A 27,118-nucleotide genomic window follows, 5' to 3' on the forward strand; every position below is an offset into this window, starting at 1 on the left:
TCTACTTTCTTCAATACACAAGGATTTATACATAAGGATTTATGAATATGTATGAAACTATGAAATGACTGAGTGCCAAAATGTCATCTTAAAACATCCCTCTCCCTGTATTCCATTATCATTCATCTCATTCAATATGTTTCTAAGTTCGTTCCACTTCCGAGAGCAACACGTACGAACACACAAGCACACTCCATGTCTTAATGAATGCCTTTCGAAGGACTGGTGGGCCTAAGACCTCTAACAACCCCACTAACAACTCCTCTAACAACCAGGTCATCCCTCCCGACCAAGTGCTGTCTGGGGATGGCTACACGGGTTTGATCGTCTGTCGATTCTGGAGGTTCGGGGAATGGGTCTTGGTGTGTGTGGACGACCGACTCCCGACGAAGGAAGGGGAGGTCATCTTCGCCAGGAGTTCGGAACCGTGCGAGTTCTGGGTGGCACTCCTGGAGAAGGCCTATGCCAAGTGAGTCCAAGATGTTGATGACTGGTGAGTAATGGGATGAGGTTTACACGTCCGGGTGAGTTTGGAGGAGGAGGAGGAGGAGGAGGAGGAGGAGGAGTGTGTGGTGTTTGTGGTGGGTGAATGACGGGTTTGATTAGAGGTAGGAGTGCAATGGGTGATTCATAGGTAGGCCTGTGTTCGAATAGGTGCGAGATAGAGATAGACCTATGCTAGATGAATAGGTTCAAGATAGAGATAGACCTGTGCTAGATGAATAGGTCCTAGAGAGAGATAAACCTGTGCTAGATGAATAGGTCCTAGAGATAGACCTGTGCTAGATGAATAGATGCTAGATAAGAGATAGACCTGTGCTAGACAGAGATAGATCTAAGACATATGAGTAACATCCCACTCTCTTTAACTATAGCTACTAGAAGAGACGCAAAAAGGCTCATCAGTAAAATGAATAAAGACTAACCCTTGTGAGAAAACGAGGATAAACAACATTGAAAGCTTAAGTGATGACGAGACTCACTCTCTCTCTCCCTCTCCCTCCTTCTCTCTCTCTCTCTCTCTCTCTCTCTCTCTCTCTCTCTCTCTCTCTCTCTCTCTCTCTCTCTCTCTCTCTGCAGGCTGCACGGGTCGTACGAGGCCTTGGGAGGAGGGCAGAGCATGGACGCCATGGTGGACCTCACAGGCGGGCTGGCCGAGAGGTTCGACATGGAAGACACACCAGACAAGAAGAAACTCTACAGGCTTCTCCTGAAGGCCTCCCGCCACGGTGCCTTCATCACCTCCTCCAGGAAGGTGAGGGGTGACCTGTCTTGCGTGAGGCAGAACATTTCTTGTTTTTTAAACTTAGTTTCCCCTATTCTGCGAATGAAGGAAAACGGTGACGTTCATGAAAAGAAATTCCCATTTTCTAAAGTTTTCCATTTTCTAAGGCCTGGTTTTCTAATCTATTAAAAGAAAACGGAAACGATCTGGTTCATTCGATATGAACGAAAAGAGAAATGTTTAAAAAACAGACATTCCCGGTGTTTTTAAGCTTGGTTTTCTAGCTCAATGAAAGAAAACGGACACGTTCGTGATCAGAAAACGCTGTTTTAAACCAGGTTTTCTAGTTCAACGAAGAAAGAGAACAGACGCAGAAGTGTTCATGGATCGAGTTTCCCAGTTCTTGTTCTTGCTTCCCAGTCAAACGAACAGACAGAACGTATCCTCAAATGGCGAAAAAAAAAAACCTAATCATAACCCTCGTTTTCTAACAACATATATATACTAACAACAGAACGCTCAACATCTTAAGGATTTGTTAGATATGGAGAAAAAAAATACAGATATATGTCCACCACTGGAAAGCATTTATCTTTAAGTCGATTTTATGTTTGTGAAGATATGGGAAACATCTTATTTACTGCTCATAAACTCTATGTCCTTAATACTTAGCATATGTAGCTATTAGCATCAATAGCTTTATATGCTAATATGAAGCATATTTATCCTCACAGCTAAACAGCAAGAAGGGATAATGATTAAGTGGAAGTCTCATGATAACTGAATTAATATCATTAATGAATCACTATTGGTAAATCATTCATATAGAATATATCACCATATATATATATATATATATATATATATATATATATATATATATATATATATATATATATATATATATATATATATATCAAATGTGTATTTTTATCTCATTCTTCTTTATCAAAGGTAATTTCCTCTTCAAAAAATGATTAAGAGCAATTTTATGTAATGTTAGATGATTAATTTCAGTAAAAGATTATACATACTACTGATTCTCTCTTCTCTCTCTCTCTCTCTCTCTCTCTCTCTCTCTCTCTCTCTCTCTCTCTCTCTCTCTCTCTCTCTCTCTCTCTCTCTCTCTCAGTATATAACGCTGAAATTCATATGTTCTTCCCACAGAAAGACCGGCCTTGGAAACCCCTTTGGCATGATGACGTAAGAATTGGTGCCTACATTTGCCCTTCTGCCCCGTCCCTCCCTTAACCCTTTAGCTCCGCCTGATCCCTCTCACTTAACCCTTTAGCTCCGCCTGATCCCTCCCTTAACCCTTTAGCTCCCCCTGATCCCTCCCTTAACCCTTTAGCTCCGCTTGATCCCTCCCTTAACCCTTTAGCTCCCCCTGAACTTCCCTTAACCTTCCCTTGGCCTTTGACTCCGACTCTTCCTCTAACCCTTTGGGACCAAAAAGCCCTTTGTCTCCATTAATTTCTCCCTTTTTACCCCTTTGGCTACCGTTTCCCTTTGACTTGTTATCCCTCTCCTACACGACCCAGTTTTAAGCTGTAGCCCTAACCCTCGCTTTGGTTCTTATCCCCTTCCATTAAGCTTGTGGCTTCCTTCCCCCTTATTAAACTTCTGGTTCCCACCCCCTTCCCATTAAGTCTGCAGATCCCACCCCTTCCATTAAACTTGTGGCTCACCGCCCCTCCCATTAAGCTTATGGCTTCCGCTCCTTCCATCAAGCTTTTTTTTTTGGGGGGGGAGGGGTTTGTCCCCACACCCAACCCCAGTGCCTCCCCTCTCCTCACCCTGCTGTCCCTCCACAGCTTAGACCAGCTCGCTGCTCTAGGTAACGAGAGCACTCACTGTAGAGCACGTAGAGCAGTACACACAGAGCTTCGTGTAAGACGTCGACATCTCTAGCACGTCTCCTTCGCTCCATTTCGAGTACTTGGTCGTATTTTTTCATCCTTTCGTCGGTCCGTAATACATTCCCTTCATCACAGCACAGTCTAAGCCCATGCCTTCCCACTGTCCATCCCCCCGTGTTCATCTCCTCTTCCTCGTCGCCAATGTACCCCCACCTCATTAGCATCCCGTCGTCATCAGAAACCCTCCTCTCATTAGCCTATCGCCACCGCTCAGATTGCCCCTGATTGGTGAGTGACAGAGGTGCCTCCGAGGCCTCCTTGACCACGTTCTTCATCCTCCTCCTCCTCCTCCTCCTGCGTCTTGATGCAGACCTTTTATCTTATCTTCATCGGTGTCTCTAGGTCACCAAGGTAGTTCCTTATCACTTGTCCTCGTAGATAGATGGCGTAGATCTCTGTTCGCCCACGTAGATAAGATCCAGTTCGAAGTAGCGCTCGTAAGTTAGTCAGTCTATACCCTCCGGTGTTGTGGGGTCTGGGTTCATTCGGATCTCCCTGTCCTGGTATTCGAAGCTGTTTCGTTACATTTGCTTCGATTTCCATTTTGGTTCCGACTCAGTTTTGTGTTATGGATACATATAAATCTCTGAAGCCTCATGTTTTTTTTTTCCTGAATAGATGAATAAATAGATAAATGGGTAGATCAGTAAATAGATAAATGAATCTACCATTATACCATGACTCCACCATCATATCGTAAATCTACTATCTACTATCAAGAAATGCATTCAACTTACAAGAAATGACAAGAAAAAAAACATCAAGTGATGGTGTGTATAAGAACTATAATGACCACTTGGCGAAGGTGCTCATCTTTTGTTTTTACTTGTGGTTCTAACTTGAATCTAACACAGTATCAACATGCACATTGGGGGGAGTGTATAGATGGTCTTTGTTAGTACATTCATCACCTGAAGAAGGAGGTGTTAAATGGATGACTGAGGATGGTGGATGTAGTTTGGGGTTGACGGCCTTAATGACCCTGGTAGTTAGTCAACCTGTAATCACCTTCTACGTATAGGATGACATGTGATCTGAACCAAAGGTCATGACACAAAGAGTATGACAGTACTGTGACAACGTGTGTGTGTGTGTGTGTGTGTGTGTGTGTGTGTGTGTGTGTGTGTGTGTGTCATAGCTTCAGTGTTTACATCATTTCTGAGGCATTTAATGAAGTTACGGTTCGCCGAGCGTCGGGCATCGAACCCTGCTCTCGACAGAGCCATTGTGGACACCACAGATCACAACACCGGAGGGGTAAGGGGGGTGAGGTTGGCCTGGCGTGACGCATGCGTAAACCAGATGCGTTGGCAAGAAGACCCCCCCCCCCCTTCTTAAAATGCTTTGCCGTGTCGTGTACTCATTCTGCGTACACTGGGAAAGCCTTTGACGCTGTAACATTCTCTCCCTCTCTCTCCCTCTCCACGTGACGTCACACCAGGGCGACTGGCGGATGGCGTACAAGACAGACGACCATGGATTGGTGGAAGGCCACGCGTATACGGTCACCGGCGTCGCTCGCGTGAACCACAACGACATGGGCTCCATCTGTCTGATCCGCGTCAGAAACCCGTGGGCCAACAGCGCCGAGTGGAACGGCGACTGGTGTGACAGGTGAGTGTCAGATACCCCACAGGTCGGTCAGCAGCGGCAGGCCAAAGAGAGGGAGGGTGGTGTCAGAAACCAGCCCTCTGGCTCTGCGGGCTGTGAACGGGGGTCAGAAACAAAACCGACCCCCGCCCGCTTGACCAAGCGGTGATGAGTGGGACGGTGACTAGTCCAGCATGGGAGGGTCAGAAACCCCAGGAGTGATGTTTGGAGAGGCAACTTAGTCTGATGGTTCGGTGTCAGAAAAGCCTCCAATCATTTCTGGCCCACTGGGGTGGTGGCCGTGCCAACAAGAGGGTGTCAGAAACCCCTGAGACAACAAAGGTGGCAGCTGAGAGAAAGTTGGAATGATAATTCTGTAATAATAATTACTACTGATAACATAACAATAGATGGCCATTTGACAATTAGGGTAATTAGTTCTCCTTCCCGAACAATGGTGTCGATAATGGGACAGGGTTTAATGACGGTAATTAACAAGTTTATTCTGTAGCCCAAGGCTGATAATAAACTGATAAAAGTGCTTACCAAAATGGAAGAATAAGGAGGGGATATAAATAGGGTTGTAGTCGTTCAGCTCTTACGTAACGACGGTAGATAATAACGTACATATCATCTGGATGCGATGGGGTTACTCTTCGTGTCTCGGTGTCTTCTTAGATCCCGCCATTACCTCTTCTATACCCTCTTCCTCTCCCTGTCACATAAGGTACCTCTAACCTCCTTAACCTCCTCCTCCTCTTCCTCCTCCTGCTCCTCCTCCTCCTCTTCTTCCTCCTCTTCCTCCTCCTCCTCCTCCTCCTCCTCTTCCTCCTCCTTCTCCTCCTCCATCCCTCCTTTTTTTATTCCCCTCGTCTTCTTCCCCCACAGCGACGAGAAGTGGATGGGCGTGTCCGAGGAGCAGAGGAAGAAGCTGGGGCGGACGGCCCTCTCAGACGGGGAGTTCTGGATGAGTTATGAGGACTTCTGCGACCAGTTCGAGGAGGTCTCCATCTGCACCATCGGCCCGGACTTCGACCAGGACGGCACCGTGGACTACGTCGGACAGGTGAGGGCCGCTGGGGAGAGAGAGAGAGAGAGAGAGAGAGAGGAAGGGAAATAGAAAGGAGGATCTAGTGGTGGGGATGGTGGCGGCGCTGGTGGCGGTGGCGGTGGTGGTGGTGGTCCATGGTGGAGAAGAGAAGGCAGGAGTGAGGAAGGGAGGTCCCGTGACGGTGATGAGATTAGTAGTTTGGCACCATTGTTACAATATAATTAAGTTGTCGCATTCAACTAGCTATTTCCGTTTAGACCACAGTCTCTTCTCCACTATCTCTGTTCGTGCTTTGCACTACGTCTTTCTACTGCTATCATTTCGAACAATTTAGATGCTGGCGAATGTACATGTATAAGCTGAGGTGTGTACATGTATAAGCTGAGATGTGTACATGTATAAGCTGACGTGTGTACATGTACAAGCTGACGTGTGTACACGTATCGCACATTCTTCCTGTGAACTGTTTCAGCCATATTTGCTGCCCCAGTGAGCTGCGTTCTGAACACACCCTGTGCTCTTAACTCAGAGTCTGATCTTCTATGTACCAAGTGGAAGGCGACCTCAGCAAACAACACGGTCACTGTATAAATCAGCCACAGATCTCTTCCTGATGAGTGATAAATGACCAAATTCGACACTTCTTAGACCACAAACACTGAAATATGGATCAGTGTACAAAAAGAGGCTTCGAAACTCTGAAACACACAATATTGAACCCTATATTTTGGGTAATATCAAGACGTTCCTTGTTCCTTTATCTATACCAAGCCTTATTTTCTTTTCCTTTTTCGTTCATTTAGGTAAAAGCCATCAAAGGGGAGTGGGTGAAGGGGAAGAGCGCGGGAGGCAGCAGAAACGACTTCGAAAAGTTCGCTACGAACCCACAATATCTTCTGACTATAGAGGAGACAGGTGAGTCACTATGTGAACCAGGCTCGTCTCATATATATATATATATATATATATATATATATATATATATATATATATATATATATATATATATATATATATATATATTCTTCGTTCAATTTATGCCTTTATATATATCTAGGACAGCACCACTTTTAGTCACAATGTGTGTTCGCTGGGGGACCTGTGAGAGAGATAAGTTTTTGTTGACATAAGCTGTAACACAGGATGAAGAATTTGAGGAATCCAGATTCTGTTTATCTATGTTGTATGTGTTATTTAGGCCCATGACCTCAGTGGTTGGTCAATTACATCCCAAGTGGCTTGAGAACTACCGTAAAGATTGTCTAATTAACGCCTGGTGGTGTCTTGATCAACTTTACCCAAATTCCTGTAAAAGTCCCTAACTTATGATCTTCATATTATCAACGTATGTCACTACAGAAATTGGTCCAACACCCAAGACGTTTAATAGAATATCCACACAGTGGTATAGAGTCACTGGGAGAGATGACATCCCATAGTAGGGGCAGATATAACTACACAGAGTCACTGGGAGGAGGTGACATCCTATATCAGTGGCAGGTATTAGTGACCCACTCCTCAGTGTGTTCAGGTCATGGTACTGAGATTATTAGTGACAATTTTGTCCCATTTCTTTCCTGTCCCACAGGAACGTCTAACATACCCCCGGGAAAGCTGGCCTGTTGCGGGGTTCGATATTGTACCTTCGTGTGACCTGCAACGTGCAATCTATGTCGACTCCTTTACAAGCGTCTTCAGTTTTTCACTTTTCAAGGGCCCCCATCCCCGCTCTCTCACCCTCTGTTGATTGCATACATACTGCCCCTCTCCAAGACCCTTGCATTTATATCCCTCACCATCACATACTCCTGCCTGCAGACCCAGCCTCACCTGCTGGTACAAGATGAACTCGAATATGAAATCTACATTTTCTCTTAGATTCGGACGAGGAAAGTGAGGGGACGTCCAGCGTCCTGGTCGCTGTCATGCAGGAGCATCGTAGATCACATCGAAACATGGGCGTGAAAATGCTCCAGATCGGCCTCGTCCTCTACAGGGTAAGTAACAAGGAGCCTTCTGCAGTGTGAGTGACAAAGAGCCTTCTACAGGGCGAGTAACAAGGAGCCCTCTACAGTGTGAGTGACAAAGAGCCTTCTACAGGGTGAGTAACAAGGAGCCTTCTATAGGGTGAGTGACAGAGAGCCTTCTACAGGGTGAGTAACAAGGAGCCTTCTACAGGGTGAGTGACAAGGAGCCTTCCAAAAGGTGAGTGACAAGGAGCCTTATACAGGGTGAGTGACAAGGAGCCTTCTACAGGGTGAGTGACAAGGAGCCTTCTACAGGGTGAATAACAAGGAGCCTTCTACAGGGTAAGTAACAAGGAGCCTTCTACAGGGTAAGTAACAAGGAGCCTTCTACAGGGTGAGTAACAAGGAGCCTTCTACAGGGTGAGTAACAAGGAGCCTTCTACAGGGTAAGTAACAAGGAGCCTTCTACAGGGTAAGTAACAAGGAGCCTTCTACAGGGTGAGTGACAAGGAGCCTTCTACAGGGTGAGTGACAAGGAGCCTTCTACAGGGTGAATAACAAGGAGCCTTCTACAGGGTGAGTGACAAGAAGCCTTCTACAGGACGAGCTGGGAGGTCTACAGGACCAGGGGGCACACTGGTGTCTACAGGGCTATGTAAGACCTCGACAGTGAGTCTTGAAAGTTTCAGGATGTGAGGTGTTCAGTCACTGTTCCTCCCTTCATCACCGTCCTTCTTAATCATCTTGAATCCAGGTGGAGAAATAAGCTTATTACTTATATATACGTATTTCACATCACAGGAACATAAGCATCTTCAGATATCTTGATCACTTTTCCGACAATGAGTTGGTAATATCTTGACTTATGCCACACTGGAAATCCATTTAAGTGCTAACTTTTTTCTTTTTTCTTTCAGTGTTCACACTTGAAAGTATATTTATATCTTTTAAGCACTCTGGAGGGGGTTTTACATTTCCCTGCTCCTGATTGGAGCGCAGCCTTGATGAAGACTGCTGGAGCCTTATAAAAATTGCATCCTGGGGTAGTGTCATCTATCACCACCTTTGAATCAGAGTCAGACAAAAAGGCGAGAGATGCGCTGCACTCGTAGAGTAAGCGACGCCTCACCTGGTACACCGACGACCTAACCAACCATCTCTCTTGTCCTCCTCCCTCACCAGACAGACGACCCTGAGCGCCGCCTCCCCGGAGCACACTTCTACTACAACTACGAGGAAGGTAGTTCCGGCACCTACATCAACTTCCGCGAGGTGCTCTCCCGCCTGGAACTAGAACCTGGATACTACGTTGTGATTCCAGCCACCTTCCAGCCAGAGTGTCCAGGCCACTTCATGGTCCGAGTCTACTCTCCCAAGCCCTTCAGCCTGAAGAGGCTTGATTAGAGAGCATTTTGTGGAGACCTTTTGGTCTTAAGATGAATTTCGAGAATGGCTTCTAGAGTTCCAGAAGGATTTCATGAATTCCAGAAGGATTTCTTGAGTTCCAGAAGGGTTTCATGAGTTCCAGAAGGATTTCATGAGTTCCAGAAAGATTTCTTGAGTTCCAGAAGGATTTCTTGAGTTCCAGAAGGGTTTCATGAGTTCCAGAAAGATTTCATGAGTTCCAGAAGGATTTCATGAGTTCCAGAAGGATTTCTTGAATTCCAGAAGGATTTCACGGGTTTCAGAAGGCTTTCTTGAGTTCCAGAATGATTTCTTGAGTTCCAGAAAGATTTCCTGAGTCCAGAATGATTTCTTGAGTTCCAGAATGATTTCTTGAGTTCCAGAAAGATTTCTTGAGTTCCAGAAGGATTTCTTGAGTTCCAGAAGGGTTTCATGAGTTCCAGAAAGATTTCATGAGTTCCAGAAGGATTTCATGAGTTCCAGAAGGATTTCTTGAATTCCAGAAGGATTTCACGGGTTTCAGAAGGCTTTCTTGAGTTCCAGAATGATTTCTTGAGTTCCAGAAAGATTTCCTGAGTCCAGAATGATTTCTTGAGTTCCAGAATGATTTCTTGAGTTCCAGAATGATTTCTTAAGCTCCAGCAGGATTCCCTGACTTCCAGAATGATTTCTTGAGTTCCAGAAGGATTTCTTGAGTTCCAGAATGATTTCTCGAGTTCCAGAAGGATTTCTTGAGTTCCAGAAGGATTTCTTGAGTTCCAGAATGATTTCTCGAGTTCCAGAAGGATTTCTTGAGTTCCAGAATGATTTCTCGAGTTCCAGAAGGATTTCTTGAGCTCCAGAAGGATTTCCTGAGTTCCAGAATGATTTCTTGAGTTCCAGAAGGATTTCTTGAGTTCCAGAAGGAAATCTCTAGTTCCAGAAGGAGTTCTCGAATTCCAGAATGATTTCTTGAAATATGAACTGAAGACAAGGAGGCCTATTAAGGATATAACAAAGTATGACGAGAATACAAACCGATTATAAGGACGGTCTACCTTGAGGAGAAAGAAATGCGAGACAGTATAGTGCTAGAAAAGTATAACGGTAGTATAACACGTGAATATAACCTGTTGTATGGTATGAACTTGAGTAACAAAGGTATAACAGAATGTTATGTAGGTGTAACGCGAGTACATTATAAGAGCATAATAAAAGTATAATCAAGTATTACCAATGTAGTGAATGATAATGATATGATGAAGATACAATAACGACCTATGAATACATTGAAGTCGATGGTAAATTTTCAGGGAAAGTACATGGCGAGCAAACGACCTAAACGATCATTAGGTGTCGAGGGTGCTTAACGAGGGTTTGTGAACTGCTGGCTAGGGCACCGTCTTTTGCCGCCATCACACACACACACACACACACACACACACACACACACACACTGGATGCATCGAACAAATATTTGGTTTAAAAGTGAAATGATTAAAGAAAATATACAAAAATATGAAACTGGCAATGATCAACGAGTTATTTACCTTGGTTTGTGGAGACAGTCAGGTGTTCACTCTTGGTGGTGGAGGCAGCCCTGGTAAAAGAAACCGTTTCCAGTTACTCAGTCCCAAAGAGGTGGAGGTATTCCTGGGAAAAGAAACAAAAAAAAAATTGTTAGCTATGGGCTCGATTCTGGCGGAAAAGCTAATCCTGGTTGAAAAAAAAAAAAAAGTTTCGAGTACTCATCTCTAGTGGGGGAGCTATTCCTGGGAAAAGATTAGTTTTCTCTAACCTAATCGTGTGGGGGGAAATATTCCTGGGAAAAGATAAGTTTTCTCTAATCTAGTCGTGTCGGGGGAGATATTCCTGGGAAAAGATAAGTTTTCTCTAACCTAGTCGTTGTAGGGGTAGTGTTCCTGGGAAAAGATACGTTTTCTCGAACCTAGTCGTTGTAGGGGAAGTGTTCCTGGGAAAAGAAGAAAAAAGAAAAAAGAATGTCCTCAATGTTAAAAGATTCGCCTGGACTTAGAACAATTTCCAGGTGTGTGTGCAATACTTAGATAAACAAGGAGTATAGTAGGCTTCATTTACAGTGATCTTCCATAACCCTTTTTTATCTATAGTTCAGTCAGATTCATAGACTAGTTATCACTCACTTAGTCTGCATTCTTCTAACCTTAATCATCCTCATTTAGGATGGCGAATGAGGCGTCTTTGAGGACCCATGAATGATGATGTAGAATGACCGCTCATTACTCAAAAATTTATTCAGATTGTGTACAGACAACTGATGATTAACGAGAAACTTCTTAGGGTGGAGTGGTACACATATAGAGGACTTCATATGAAATAATAGGCATTTCTCCTTCGTTCAAGAATGAGTGGAATTATATATATAATCCCTTTGAGCCATTTTTCCAGCCATAGCCCCTCCATCTGTGCCAGCGAGTTCAACACTCTCCCAATCAGGGAGTCAAGACAGCGAGCCCCCTCAACTTAAGACACCAGTGTAAGTCACGAGAGGACAAGAACATGAAGAAAAAAATGTCCTTAGGTTGTCTTCCGCTACAAGGAGGCACCTGTATACGACACTGATCTAGACAAAAAGATTTCCTGGTTCTTTTTTTCTTCCCCACAACAGTTCGTGTGTCGAAGCTTATAGACATACAGTTTGTGTGTCGAAACTTAGAGACATACAGTTTGTGTGTCGAAGCTTAAAGACATAATGTTTGTGTGTCGAAGCTTAAAGACATAATGTTTGTGTGTCGAAGCTTAGAGACATACAGTTTGTGTGTCGAAGCTTAGAGACATACAGTTTGTGTGTCGAAGCTTAGAGACATACAGTTTGTGTGTCGAAGCTTAGAGACACAGTTTGTGTGTCGAAGCTTAAAGACATAATGTTTGTGTGTCGAAGCTTAGAGACATACAGTTTGTGTGTCGAAGCTTATAGACATACAGTTTGTGTGTCGAAGCTTAAAGACATACAGTTTGTGTGTCGAAGCTTAGAGACACAGTTTGTGTGTCGAAGCTTAAAGACATACAGTTTGTGTGTCGAAGCTTAGAGACACAGTTTGTGTGTCGAAGCTTAGAGACATACAGTTTGTGTGTCGAAGCTTAGAGACATACAATTTGTGTGTCGAAGCTTATAGACATATTACCATGTCCTGTTCTACTCGCTGGAGACGAGAGTGGGGGCAAGCGTTTGTGATATATTGTGACCTGTATGTGGAGTCAAGATATTCTGTTTGTGATGATAGGTGTTTAAGAACTGATAAAAATAATCAATAAAAACATATGACTCTGCTGTGTGAGTGTCTGTGTCGCTTTCCTTGAAATGAGTTACCTGCCGGCCATCTTGATCTGAGGGACACACACACACACACACACACACACACACACACACACACACACACACACAGAAAAAGTTACAAAGAATTGTTGCAAAAAAAGGAAAAAAAATAGTAGTTCCTCTCTCTCTCTCTCTCTCTCTCTCTCTCTCTCTCTCTCTCTCTCTCTCTCTCTCTCTCTCTCTCTCTCCTTACCCAGCAATGATTGAGAAGCTAAATTCAATTGCACAAACTTTTGCTCTTGCTAAACACTGGATATTACTTTTTTTTTTTTGAGACAAACTCCAAGTCATTCCCCATCTTCAGCGCTGACTTACCATGGACAATGCAGCATATGGTTCCTATCACACCTGACCTCTATGGATACATCTTAAGGACCATTGTTAAAAAAAAAAAAAAAAGGTAATCTAGTACAACATTTATCACCAACGTGCTTTTAGGATTTAGAATTTCTTTTTATCATTTTCTCCAGGGGGGAGACTGTAACATCTCAGCGAGAACGATCACCACTGAATACACAAAAGGACAACTGAATACACAATAGGACCACTAAATACACAATAGGACCACTGAATACACAATAGTACCACTGAATACACAATAGGACCACTGAATACACAATAGGACCACTGAATACACAATAGTACCACTGAATACACAATAGGACCACTGAATACACAATAGTACCACTGAATACACAATAGGACCACTGAATACACAATAGGACCACTGAATACACAATAGTACCACTGAATACACAATAGGACCACTGAATACACAATAGGACCACTGAATACACAATAGGACCACTGAATAAACAATAGGACCACTGAATACACCACGATATAACATGAGAGACGAGTGTGACCCTGTGTGATCTGCCACGGCAGACACGCTGTTGTGCATCACATACTCACATGTCTCCCAGGATTGCAATGGCACGCCATCGGGGAAATTCACCCCGAGATGAATGTCCGAGTATTACGAAACATGACAGCTCCGACCGTCTTGACAATGCGAGGGTGGAGGGACAGTCTATCTCATTCCATCAGTGAGTCACAAGGACAAACGCACACAAGAGCAGCGACACACACACACACACACACACACACACACACACACACACACACGAGTGTGTGTGGTGACTGACAGATGGAAAGGGAAAGCGAATCTGGAGAGAGAAAAAAAAATATTGAGAACTGGATAGATAGTGGCCATGGGATGGTGTAATTTCGAAATACGTTTTGTGTTAGATGATTTTGGAGATATTTTTGGAGGTCACGGACGGATTTATGAAATACAGCAATCCCTCCGCCTCTGGGGATGGAGGGACAGACCATATTTTCTGTGAGGGTAAGTTACTGAGATGAAGATAGGGATGAGCAAACATAAGCTCGAGACACTGGGGGCCCCGCGAGTGTAGAACTCCCACCCTGTACCTTTGATCACTACACAGAGGGACGACGCAAGGCGTATGGGAAACATTGAATATAAAGATCCCTTCCTACATACGCCAAGAGGTAATGACGGAGATTAAGATGAACTCAGCAATGGACTTCGTTTCCTAAGGAGTCTCTCTAGTGTTTGGATGAGGAGAGACAAAGTTCCCTGCCAGTTTATAGACCTGCCTCCCATGCACAAATGTTGCGATTAAAGCGAATGAAGAGAAAGGTTGACACATGAATTGTGGGAGGGCAAAAGAATTCCTTTGCTATGGTAAAAGAGTTATGGATGAATGGAAGAAAGTGAAGAAGTTATGGTTGCACTGAAGAACTAAAATGCCTGTAGTACCATAAAGATGTAAGCGATTTAAGCCCAAATTGTATATATATATATATATATATATATATATATATATATATATATATATATATATATATATATATATATATATATATATATATATATATATATATATAGGTATTAAGAATATATGGTGTGGGAGGCAAGTTGTTAGAAGCAGTGAAAAGTTTTTATCGAGGATGTAAGGCATGTGTACGTGTAGGAAGAGAGGAAAGTGATTGGTTCTCAGTGAATGTAGGTTTGCGGCAGGGGTGTGTGATGTCTCCATGGTTGTTTAATTTGTTTATGGATGGGGTTGTTAGGGAGGTAAATGCAAGAGTCCTGGAAAGAGGGGCAAGTATGAAGTCTGTTGGGGATGAGAGAGCTTGGGAAGTGAGTCAGTTGTTGTTCGCTGATGATACAGCGCTGGTGGCTGATTCATGTGAGAAACTGCAGAAGCTGGTGACTGAGTTTGGTAAAGTGTGTGGAAGAAGAAAGTTAAGAGTAAATGTGAATAAGAGCAAGGTTATTAGGTACAGTAGGGGTGAGGGTCAAGTCAATTGGGAGGTGAGTTTGAATGGAGAAAAACTGGAGGAAGTGAAGTGTTTTAGATATCTGGGAGTGGATCTGTCAGCGGATGGAACCATGGAAGCGGAAGTGGATCATAGGGTGGGGGAGGGGGCGAAAATTTTGGGAGCCTTGAAAAATGTGTGGAAGTCGAGAACATTATCTCGGAAAGCAAAAATGGGTATGTTTGAAGGAATAGTGGCTCCAACAATGTTGTATGGTTGCGAGGCGTGGGCTATGGATAGAGATGTGCGCAGGAGGATGGATGTGCTGGAAATGAGATGTTTGAGGACAATGTGTGGTGTGAGGTGGTTTGATCGAGTAAGTAACGTAAGGGTAAGAGAGATGTGTGGAAATAAAAAGAGCGTGGTTGAGAGAGCAGAAGAGGGTGTTTTGAAATGGTTTGGGCACATGGAGAGAATGAGTGAGGAAAGATTGACCAAGAGGATATATGTGTCGGAGGTGGAGGGAACGAGGAGAAGAGGGAGACCAAATTGGAGGTGGAAAGATGGAGTGAAAAAGATTTTGTGTGATCGGGGCCTGAACATGCAGGAGGGTGAAAGGAGGGCAAGGAATAGAGTGAATTGGAGCGATGTGGTATACAGGGGTTGACGTGCTGTCAGTGGATTGAATCAAGGCATGTGAAGCGTCTGGGGTAAACCATGGAAGGCTGTGTAGGTATGTATATTTGCGTGTGTGGACGTATGTACATGTGTATGGGGGGGGGGGGGGTTGGGCCATTTCTTTCGTCTGTTTCCTTGCGCTACCTCGCAAACGCGGGAGACAGCGACAAAGTATGAAAAAAAAAAAAAAAAAAAAAAATATATATATATATATATATATATATATATATATATATATATATATATATATAAATGAGCAAAAAAAATAACCTAGTATACGTTCCTATGTTGGTAGTTTAAGTTACACACTACCTTAAATTTCTTCTTGAGAAAATGTGAGTTGGTTACTGTGGGAAAACAATACCAAAATAAACGTACCTTCATTATCATTTTGTCGGTCAAACTAAACGAGACACAGTCACTCGCCTCCATGATGTAGAAAGCACTAAATGAGTTGTTGTTTGTTGGGTTTTATGGTCATCGACCTATAAGGAAGGACTAGATGTAACTTAACAAATCCCCTCGGAAAATAAAGTCAAGTATGGGGAGAGTCACCTTTGATTCTAGTGCTTCTTTGTCTATTGATAGAGCACGATATTCCTTTCCCTTTCTATAATTACCATGAAGCAAAGGGCAATGATTTCTTGACGAAATAAACAGCACTGGTGTTTGAACAGAAAACACTGGGAAAATAACCATTTCAGTTAATTTCGCCCACTAAAGTACAATTCCCCTACGTGATAATAACAATTACAGATAAAAACAGATTGAGGATTAAACCCGTAATTTTCTCTTTATTACATTATTTCCAACAATTTTTCTTTAATAACCACACCCTGTCATCCAATGATAACAGGTTAATCAAAGCAGCAATATCGTTTAATCCTACTCAACCAGTTATCATTCTTGATAGCAAACGAGTCGTATAAAATCCAAGAGTTTCATCTTCATTGATAACACCTTCATTGATAACTTCATTGATAATAAGATAATATTTTCAATAAAGTTGAATATGATATCAACATTGAATAAGTAAAAGAATTCATTCGCGAAAGACGGATCCTGGCGAACGCTTACGCGAACACAACTTACATGATGTAAACAAACTCATCCCCCAGGCCCTTCACATGCTACAGAACTTACGTTTGGAAATAGGTGAGGCAAAGCATGAATAATGGACGGTTTAGGGTCTTGTATAAGTTTTGATTTATTTTATGTGCTCGATACAGTGTTGATTAATGTGAATTGGATCAGTCACATTAATGGCGGTGATGTAGACTACCAAGTAGTGCCGGCTCTGTGAAACGCGAGGTACAGAGAGAGAGAGAGAGAGAGAGAGAGAGAGAGAGAGAGAGAGAGAGAGAGAGACCTTAAATTAAGAATACATTGTTTTTGCATGAGGATCCGTAAGGGGACTCTCACGACTTTGAGATAGTCAACTAGATTATGTCCTACATTGTTGAGAGGACTTTTGGGTGAATAGAGACTTGATCTGATGAAACAATCGAGAGTAAAAGTTATAAGAGAGTGATGTTATCATATTAACTGACTAAACTGTTGAAAGTAGAGTATAATTTCTTTATAGCAAAGTCGTACTTTAGCCACACCGTGCATATAGCTATGGAGATTGAGGGATTTTATTTAAAAGTATTGTTTAAAGAGAGGATGAAGTAATTGATTCAAATCACTCCATCACACGTATTCCTTTCTTCAAACTATTCACTGCCTCTACGAACTAAATTGTTTACTATTATAAGGCATCGGAACTGCATGGCTGAAGTACCACTTTATTTTCCGTATTATAGTTTCAGATTTGATAAATGATATGTACTTTCCATGTGTTGTTTAATGAATAATATCATCGTAAGAGTAACTTCGCAGAGCATTTGATTTTGTGCAAAGAATGTAAAAAGATATACACATTTGACACAAAGATTTTTACTAAAAGGCAGAGATGAGCCAAATAGTATTTTGTTGACATTGCTACTGCTAGATTTATTAGGCTTCTTTTTTAGTGTTGCATATGCTGCTCGTATAAACTCACTGAGAGTAACCTCAAAACTTGACCTGTTTGCCTTATGCTGTATTGTTGGTTCATTTTCCTTCACTGTAGGCCTTCTTTATAGGAATTACTTTGAATTTTCTCCCAAGAGCTGACTGCTTGTGTGCCTCCACCTCTAGCCAGACCATGCAATACTAGGCAAACAGCTGTATCACATAATTACTGTGTGACTGTTAGCAACTCGAGGATGGGCCTTTTTTATAACTGTGTCTTTCCTTAAACCTTGCTTTGTAACTTTCTACCCTCTCATGTCTATTCCAATATCTATGACCTGGCACATTTTAAGACAGGTTTTTCACTTTCTCCAAAATTCATAGATATTCTCCCTTATCTTTTCATCATCCCTTTCATACCTCTATATTTCAATATAGGTCTGGCCATGATTGTACTTTTGCTCATGACAGAGTTTTCCTGTTTTAGTGTAAGTGTAGCCAAGTTATTTATATGATAGAATTTAGTGTTGTTACATTTTCGAAGTATTGTTTACTTGTTCCACCACATATTTATGCAGAAAGGGTGAGAATGAAAGAAATTCTTTTAGCATTATTTAAATAAGAATGTGTATTCTTGGCAGGTTTTATCTTGCTGACGTGGACTGCATGCTGGACATCTGAGAATACACTATGTGGCCTTTGGTGATTAGTATGCTGAGGACATATGCTCCATATGTCACACTTCCTGCAGCTGCTGTAATTGGATTTATTGGGTAAGAATTTTTTCTTTTTCATTAGAAAGCCCTTTACATTTACCATGTCTTTATATGTTCATATATGTATAGTTTTTGCATATTTCTCTCCAGGGTTGGAAAGTCTTGTAAACATAGGTAATCTTTAGGATCCCAGAGGTTAGAATGATGGACTATCATATTCCCATCACTGAACCACCAGTATGATAGCTTGCTTGGTTATTTCTGACCACCCAGTCACTTTGCATTGGTAATGACATCCTGTCACACATGCAGCCAGATTCTCAACTATTCCAGGCTCAGGAAAAAGGGCAAGTTCATGCAGCATCTAGAAACCATCTTGGGTGGGAGGCATACAAATACTGTAACCCTTCTTGTATTTGTCTTGATATAGAGTTATTCAGAGTATATAGAGGTATGAATGTAAGCTTGCATTGATGACAAACAAGAGAATTACTTCCATCTTTACCATAAGAACTGAGATGGTATAACTATTAAGTATTATTATAACTTTTACAATTCATGTTCTTTGCATGTAAAACAACTGGAATTTCAGAAATTTTTAGCAGTATGCACACTTTGTTGTTCAATATGGATAGTCTTTATATGATATCCTGGGAGAGTGGTATGTAAATTTTTTGCCTTTTCATGTGATTAGAATATCTTTTTTCACCTGAGGTTGATCAGACTTTCTGGTACTTTCATACAGCTGGACAACAGAATGTAATTGTAAACGAAATGAAGTCTCCACAGCTGTAATTCTTCCAGCTGGATAATTCACTTGGCTCTTTCTTCCATTCCACCTTTCAAAAATTTAGTTGCCTTCTATGACACACAAGAATTACATGGCATATATTCTTTTTTGCTTTCTTCCAGGATAAATAATTTTTTTTTCTTTCAAACGTGATTGCCATATCCTGTGTTAGTGAGGTAGTGCTAGGAAACAGATGAAAAGAGACACATTCTCTGGCACACACAAACATATGCTAATGCAGGAAATGGTGAATATGTATGAAAAAAATATATGTGAATAAGGAGAGGTTGAGGAAGAGGGTACATGTGTCAGAAGTGGAGGGAAGTAGGAAAAGGAGAATTGTGGATAGGAGTGGAAATGGTTATAAGTGCTCAGGGCTTGAACACTCTGGAGTGTATAATTCCATGCATACATGGAATAGAGTGAATTGGAGTGGTGTGGTATACAGGGAGCCATGTGCTATATATGTACTGAACCAGGGCATATGAGGTGGTCGGGGAAACTACTGAAAGGTCTCAGGGGCCTGGTTGTGGATAGAGAGGGCATGTGGTTTCAGTATATTACACATGACATCGAGAAAGTGGATGTGAGTGAACAAAGCCATATCTTTGTTTGTTCCTTTTGTGACCTCATTAATGCAGGAAATAGTGATTAAATATGAAAAAAGAAAATATGTACATTTTTTCTTTTTTCTTTCATATAGGTTTGCTATTTCCTGCAATATTTATTTATAATTTCCCAGTTCCAGTTTCTGTGAAAGAGTCCCAATATTACTCAGAACCTTTCCAGTGGCTCTTGCAGCCCAAGTCTGCACTACTTTCAGTAGCAGAGAAATGTGGACTCCTTTGGAGTGAAAAGTTGTTTGACAAGATTGTGCTACCGATGATAAAGCCCTATGAAAGATGATTTTTCCCTTACTATGTAACCTCAGACAGGTGGAGTCTAGTAATACCTTTTCTATGTTATATATACAGACATTGTTGGATCCTGTGATTGAAAAGTCACCTTTTGTAAGTTTGTATCATCATCAGTGGATGAAAAGGAGTACAATATTACCAAGAACTTCTCACCTCACAGTAGTCCATTATCCATTATTTCCTTGCTACTGATTGTAGCACAAACTAGAAGCTACAGGAGCCCCATAAAGGGGTCCTGGGGTTATATGATTAAAGAATTATGCTTGTGTATAAGATGTTTATTGTTTCCAAATTCAATACCACAGATACAATATAGAAAAACACTTCCGCACTCCTCCTCCAAGTCGTCCTTCTGTTGAGGATCAGCGCAATGAAAGACTTTTGAAGGAGATGCTAGAATCTGAAGCTGTAGCTCCAGCACCTCTTAGCGAAAAGAACTTCGTTCCTAAGACCATTTTTGAGAAGAATGTGTCCCCATCCTTAGTAAAAGATGAATGAGTGTTATAGCTCTAGCCCCAATTTAATGAAAATTCTTTATATATTACATGTATTTAAAAGTTGAAGGAAAATTGATTTATTGAAACTACAGATATTTCAGTCATTTTATTTAGTACAATAAAAGATTTTGGGCAGATATTTTCAATATTACATTAGGGTCTGCAGGGAGGTAAACAAGATTGAGTTTATGGATCAACAAATCTGATTTTTAGTTTTCACCACTTTTTTTGTTTTAATTGAAATGAATTTTTCTGTCATTGCATTTCATTGGTAGTGTAATTATAGATGAATTGTTGTATTGGATGATATTATATTTTTTATTCTAGTTCATATCAAAGTATCAGGTGATTGAAAAGGATGTTTTCTCTCTTCATGGATATCCTTTAAGTGTGAGAGAATGTAGAGCAACCTCAGCCATGCAGTATTCATATGGCAGTCAGTGTTGCTACTCCAGTATTGGTTCATATAGGTCAGGTTTTGAAAATCCATAATCCATGGGACCAAGCAATGTTTGGGTTATGTAATTTTAAGGAATTTGAAACGATGAGGCCATAGATTGTGGTCTGAATATCCTGAAACCTAGTCGGAGTGTTTTGTTTAACTAATGCAGGCTCTAAGTGTTGTGTCTGTAATATTTGTAATATATGTCATGTAAAACATATGATCAATATTCATTGAAAAATTGTTGTCCTTAGCCAAAATCCTTTCTCTTATAAACACCTTTTCACATGAAAGGGCCCCAAAATAGGTACATGTTCACTGCCATGTTGTTTAAACCATTTGAACATAAGCATACAAAGTGTGGTTGATGTGGCCTCATGCATTGATTTAAGGTTAGCAGTTCTGTTATCAGTCATCTCTTTGTATAGAATTTTGACAGCTTTTCACATTGCTTCTTGAGATCATATATAGTTGTATAACTAGCATCATAAGACTAAGGTCAGGCAAAGTTGTAATGCCTTCATCTGATTTCTGTATCATTTCCGTTTGCTGCATAATAGTATTGGCCAGTTGGTGTTTCTTAGCATTTATACACCTAGCACTATCGTTGGTTTTCTTTTTAGATGCTGTTATTAAGGCAGAGTTTATGAAATTTTGACAAATAACTGAGGAAGACATGTAGATTTACCACCACACTATCAGATAATGAAAACAATGGCACAAGCTAAAGCAGCACATGGTAAACAAAGCAGCTGACTCTGAAAGTAAACAATTCATGTTAATGGTGTTCTTGAAATTGTAGTAGTTTGAATTTAAGGGGTCTCATTCATAAAGATTAAGGTTTTCAAGATTTGACCTGTACAGTTGGGCATTGTTATGTAGCACCTTTCAGCCATGAAATATAGAGTTAAGGATATCTTGCTGAAATTGAAATGTAAGCCCAAATTCTTATTTTGACATTTAATCATCTTGTGCAATATGTAGTGGAAGGAAAGTTTTAATGGTCCGAGATAGATTTAGTCCAGTAATATTTTTCAGCATGATTCAGAGTTAGGGCTGTAACATTTTTCAGCATGATGTGGATAAGATTCTTTGGCTGGTTTTAATTGCTACTACCTTCATGTGATGATCCTTAAAAGAACCCCTCCCATTGTCACATGACAGTCTAACTTTTCCTACCTCCAGCTGACTTACGATATCATTACTAGCCTAAGGAAATCTCTTACTTCATGGAGAGGTTTTGGGAAAAAGTTTTGCTCTTTAAGTACCCCAAAATCTATGATTGAAGGTGGACAGCAATTTTGTTCACCGAACTTTCTTGCTGGATTTTTGTCAACAGATGACAGATAACAAAGATATGGTCACCTTTACTACTAAATCAGCTCAGTCAACATATGAATCCTATGATTTATAAAAGTTGGCAGTGATTTTGATATTCACTGATGAACCTCAGTAGGCTATTATACATTTTGTTGTTAAAGGGAAAAGCTTAAGATATGTCTGGTATCATGAAGAAAAAGGGAGTTTTTCGTTCACATTTTGAGGTAAAATTGAAATAATTACCATCAAAACAGCAAGGTGATTAGTAAGATACCTTGATGGTACTAGTTTATAACTGAAGAACTGCATAATAAAAATTATGATGATTCAGATTTTGATGCATGTGCAGGACAGAGGGTGAGATTATTGAAAAGATATTTCTAAAAATATGCTTAAAGCATAATGTAAATTTTGCATTGGTGCAATTTTTTAAGTAGTAAACCTGAAGTTATTTTTTCAGGAGAGAACATAAGTAGTCTCAGCCCTTAGAATGGCATTAACATACTGCATTGAGTAGTACTAACAGTTAGTAATGGTTAAACTCACTGTGCCTCTAATAAACTGAGAAGCTAGATATGTTTGCATTTTGTTATACCAATTTAACCTTTTAGGTGTGAGTGTAATTGCTGTAGAGGAAGTAGTTTCATATTTCACATGTAAGGAAATTATGAAATTGATGGATTTTAGAAAACAAGAAAATTTAGTTTGAAAATCTTATTTTAGCCAGAATATTTACTCTAAAATGACATTTGGACATGTTATGGAGAAAGATGAATGACCCATTTTTTGATGAACTAATAAGTCAAAAACATGTATTATGATAGGCCTTTTTTTAGAATTGTGGTTATTGAAACAAGTCAGTGTATATTGGCACTCAAGGATACGTTTTTTCATACATACTTGCCGTTTCTTGCATTAGCAAGATAGCATCAAGAACAGATATCTGAGTCTTAGAGGGAAAAATACTCAGTTGGCTCCCTGCTGTGCACCTTCTTTTGGAAAGTAATACAGAAAGGGAGGATTTCCAGCCACCTGCTCCCACTCCTTCTTGTTACCTTCTTCATCACGTAGGGAATACGTGGGTAGTATTCTTTCTTCCCTAGTCCTTTTATTATATTATATATAACCCCAGGACCCCTTTTTGATAAGGCTTCTGCAGCTTTGAAGCTGTGCAATGTCCAGTACCAAGGAAAAGATGAATTCTGTATGTATGATACATTCTTCAGTGAGATTGTACTCCTTTTTGTCCACTGCATATGATACAACTCTGCCAGAGATGACTTTTCACTTGTGCTTAACCACATGCAGGTGGAGTTTAGTAATGCCAAGATTAATAGGTGATATGTATGTAAATGCTGATGTACAATCACTGCAAGACAATCATGCTTTCAGCATTTGTTTCAGTATTGGTTTATGTGAAGGAACTTTGTCATTTGACCAGTGAAATTAATTTGAAATAGGGAAAAGTAAAAGTATCAGTTAATGCTGCTTGTGTATAATATAATGATTAAAAAGCAAGTATAGTTTTGTGTTAGATTTTCTGTAAGTGAAGGTATCGGTTGTTGGAAATAATTTTTAGAACTTTTTTTAAGACTGTTTTATGAATTTGATATTCTTGAGGAAGCTTGCATTGTTTTATTTCTGACTTTGATAAGGAAATATAAAAGAAGTGAGTTTTTGAAAAGGATTGCTTTGTAGAACGAATCCATAAGTTTGAACGAAGCAGTCATTAATATTGGTATTTTGAAGTCTTGGATATTTAGACAAAGATATTGGTGAGGTAAAGTTTCTAAGGTTGGAGTTGTTATGTCAAGTCATGGACTATTTAAAAAAGTTACAGATTATTGAAGAAAATTATGCTTTAAATTTCGCTTTGAAATTTAGTCACCATCCTCTCCGTTTTAGATGAAAAATAAATGATGATGTTTTACTGAGGCTTGATAAGTGGCTAGCAGCTGTGGCTGGGAATGATTCATATTTTGTGGTGACAAATGAGGATAAATGCTGTTATGACATAAAGGCTAAGAAGCATCACTGGAGTTCACCAGTTATGGAGGCTCTTTTGTCATGGCCACCCACTCGAGGGAGTTTCCAAAGAGGGCAGGCATTGAAGATATAGGTAAATAGATGACATAGCAGATTCCAGTTTTTTCCACAGATAAGCTGCATATCTGGTAATCATCTAGCATGTCAGTGTTAGTGGATGAATGCTGCATGAAAATCTTTTTGAGCAGTTTCTTAAAAATCATTCATGCTTTGAATTAATGTTTCCCCTGTGACACTAGAAATGTTAAAAGTATATGCTCAATCTTTGCCAATGTTGAAAGTTTTAGTCTTTTTCAGAAAAAGAAGAGGGTATCAAATACCTCAGTGTGAGATTATCCATTTGTAAGTTAGTGTGAATGTAAAGTTTTGTAGCTTTAATCATTGAACTTTCAACAGGCATGATCAGGGTTGTCAGTGAGACACTGCCTAGAGAGAAATAAGGTTGAAGTTTTGTAATCATTGGTTGTTACAGAAAAAAAATCAGGCACAGGCACTCACTGCATGGTCATTATTTCTCTGATGTGTCTTTGCACAAGATGAATTTCAGTATTTAGTACTTTTATAAGTTTGTATTGTTGGTGCAACACTTTGTCCCACTGACCCACACATTAAGGTTTGTCACAAAATCATTAGGAGGTATTCTGGTGAGTCCTTGGACTTCTGTCCTGATATTTTGTTTTTCCAGGTCTATATAATGATGAAAGATTATTGACATCTGTGATAATGAGCTGTGACATCCATAAATATTCTGCTGAATGCCTATTTTAGATATATAAAGCGTAATATTCTTTATTACCGGTAATGTGGCACAAATTTTAACTACTTTGTAAATATTCATTTAAGTTATTTTACTTGAATGCCATATGTGGACTAAGTAATATAACTTGTTTCAACAATCATGCAGATATGAAGAAAATACCATTTCATGTTTTTCTGCAACAGTAAACATTGCTGAGTTTCTAAGAAACTATTTTGCTTTAATACAGTGCATTACTCACTTTTGAAAATGTGTCAAAGAGTGGTATAGCAACAACTATTTTGCTTAATATTCTTATTCTGCTATGTGGTGCATATACCTTGTTTTTTGACACAGTAGGTTCAGTGAACGTTATTGAAATATACCTGCTCCATCCTTACATGCAGTTGTGTGTAATGTGTAAATAAAGTGGGTACACTATATATTTTTTATTATTCTTGATATTCTACCACAGAAAAGGATATATCTTTAGTTTAGAGTTAACTCTGTTGGGATAATTATCCCTGGTGGGCATATGTTACAAGATAAGGTGTTTATTCACAGATGATTCCATAACAACCAGAAAATGAACATGTATGTATTTAATGGAATTTAAAGTTAAAAACGCCTGCATCCACATCCAGGCCCCACAGAACTTTCCATGGTTTACCCCAAACGCTTCACATGCCCTGGTTCAATCCATTGACAGCACTTCGACCCCGGTATACCACATCGTTCCAATTCATTCTATTCCTTGCGTGCCTTTCACCCTCCTGCATGTTCAGGCCCCGATCACTCAAAATCTTTTTCACTCCATCTTTCCACGTCCAATTTGGTCTTCCACTTCCCCTCGTTCCCTTCACCTTTAACACATATATCCTCTTTGTCAATCTTTCCTCACTCATTCTCATCATGAAACCAAACCATTTCAAAACACACTCTTCTGCTCTCTCTACCACACTCTTTTTATTACCACACATCTCTCTTACCCTTTCATTACTTACTCGATCAAACCACCTCACACCTCATATTGTCCCCAAATATCTCATTTCCAACATATTCCACCCTCCTCTGCACAACTCTATCTATAGCCCACGCCTCGCAACCATAAAACATTGTTGGAACCACTATTCCTTCAAACATATCCATTTCTGCTTTCCAAGATAACGTTCTCGCCTTCCACACATTTTCAACGTTCCCAGAACTTTCACCCCCTCTCCCACACAATGACTCACTTCCGCTTCCATGGTTCCATCTGCTGCCAAATCTACTCCCAGATATGTAAAACACTTCACTTCCTCCAGTTTTTCTCCATTCAAACTTACCTCCCAATTGACTTGTCCCTCAACCCTACTGTACCTAATAACCTTGCTCTTATTCACATTTACTCTTAGCTTTCTTCTTTCACACACTTTATACCAAACTCAGTCACCAGTTTCTGCAATTTCTCACCCGAATCACCCACCATTTCCAACATATTCCACCCTCCTCTGCACAACTCTATCTATAGCCCACGCCTCGCAACCATAAAACATTGTTGGAACCACTATTCCTTCAAACATATCCATTTCTGCTTTCCAAGATAACGTTCTCGCCTTCCACACATTTTCAACGTTCCCAGAACTTTCACCCCCTCTCCCACACAATGACTCACTTCCGCTTCCATGGTTCCATCTGCTGCCAAATCTACTCCCAGATATGTAAAACACTTCACTTCCTCCAGTTTTTCTCCATTCAAACTTACCTCCCAATTGACTTGTCCCTCAACCCTACTGTACCTAATAACCTTGCTCTTATTCACATTTACTCTTAGCTTTCTTCTTTCACACACTTTATACCAAACTCAGTCACCAGTTTCTGCAATTTCTCACCCGAATCACCCACCAGTGCTGTATCATCAGCGAACAACAAGTGACTCACTTCCCAAGCTCTCTCATCCACAACAAACTGCATACTTGCCCCTTTCTCCAAAACTCTTGCATTCACCTCCTTAACAAACCCATCCATAAAAATTAAACAACCATGAAGATATCACACATCCCTGCCGCAAACTGACAGTCACTAAGAACCAATCACTTTCCTCTCTTCCTACTCGTACACATGCCTTACATCCTCGATAAAAACTTTTCACTGCTTCTAACAACTTGCCTCCCACACCATATATTCTTAATACCTTCCACAGAGCATCTCTATCAACTT

General features: G+C 40.6%; 2 protein-coding genes across 3 annotated transcripts in view; both read left to right on the forward strand.

Annotated features, from left to right (window-relative positions):
* The window catches only part of LOC139759939 (calpain-A-like), a 39,276-nt gene extending 26,837 nt beyond the window's left edge, over positions 1-12,439 (forward strand). The window contains exons 6-13 of one of the 2 annotated variants that reach the window (XM_071682592.1): positions 276-469; positions 1,081-1,255; positions 2,393-2,428; positions 4,586-4,758; positions 5,623-5,800; positions 6,589-6,700; positions 7,664-7,782; positions 8,935-12,439. In XM_071682592.1, coding sequence (XP_071538693.1) covers positions 276-469; positions 1,081-1,255; positions 2,393-2,428; positions 4,586-4,758; positions 5,623-5,800; positions 6,589-6,700; positions 7,664-7,782; positions 8,935-9,156 — 1,209 coding nt within the window. In that variant the 3' untranslated portion in view covers positions 9,157-12,439. The remainder of the gene's footprint in view (positions 1-275; positions 470-1,080; positions 1,256-2,392; positions 2,429-4,585; positions 4,759-5,622; positions 5,801-6,588; positions 6,701-7,663; positions 7,783-8,934) is intronic. The other variant, XM_071682593.1, reaches the window with a different exon arrangement.
* Positions 12,440-16,550: 4,111 nt separating this feature from the next.
* Positions 16,551-25,362, forward strand: LOC139759942 (small integral membrane protein 12-A). The gene is made up of 3 exons (XM_071682594.1): positions 16,551-16,615; positions 18,097-18,228; positions 20,184-25,362. Exons 2-3 carry the CDS (start codon positions 18,146-18,148, stop codon positions 20,374-20,376), a joined length of 276 nt encoding a protein of 91 aa, XP_071538695.1. The 5' UTR covers positions 16,551-16,615; positions 18,097-18,145; the 3' UTR covers positions 20,377-25,362.
* Positions 25,363-27,118: the final 1,756 nt, after the last annotated feature.

Source organism: Panulirus ornatus, chromosome 34, assembly GCF_036320965.1.
Source record: "Panulirus ornatus isolate Po-2019 chromosome 34, ASM3632096v1, whole genome shotgun sequence".
Classification (NCBI taxonomy): domain Eukaryota; kingdom Metazoa; phylum Arthropoda; class Malacostraca; order Decapoda; family Palinuridae; genus Panulirus; species Panulirus ornatus.

What these genes read in the sequence shown, in the direction of transcription:
- LOC139759942 (XM_071682594.1), top strand. Translation starts at nt 18,146, where the DNA reads ATGTGGCCTTTGGTGATTAGTATGCTGAGGACATATGCTCCATATGTC. An exon ending in GCTGTAATTGGATTTATTGG is followed by an intron (nt 18,229 to 20,183) that starts GTAAGAATTTTT and finishes TCAATACCACAG; the next exon opens with ATACAATATAGAAAAACACT.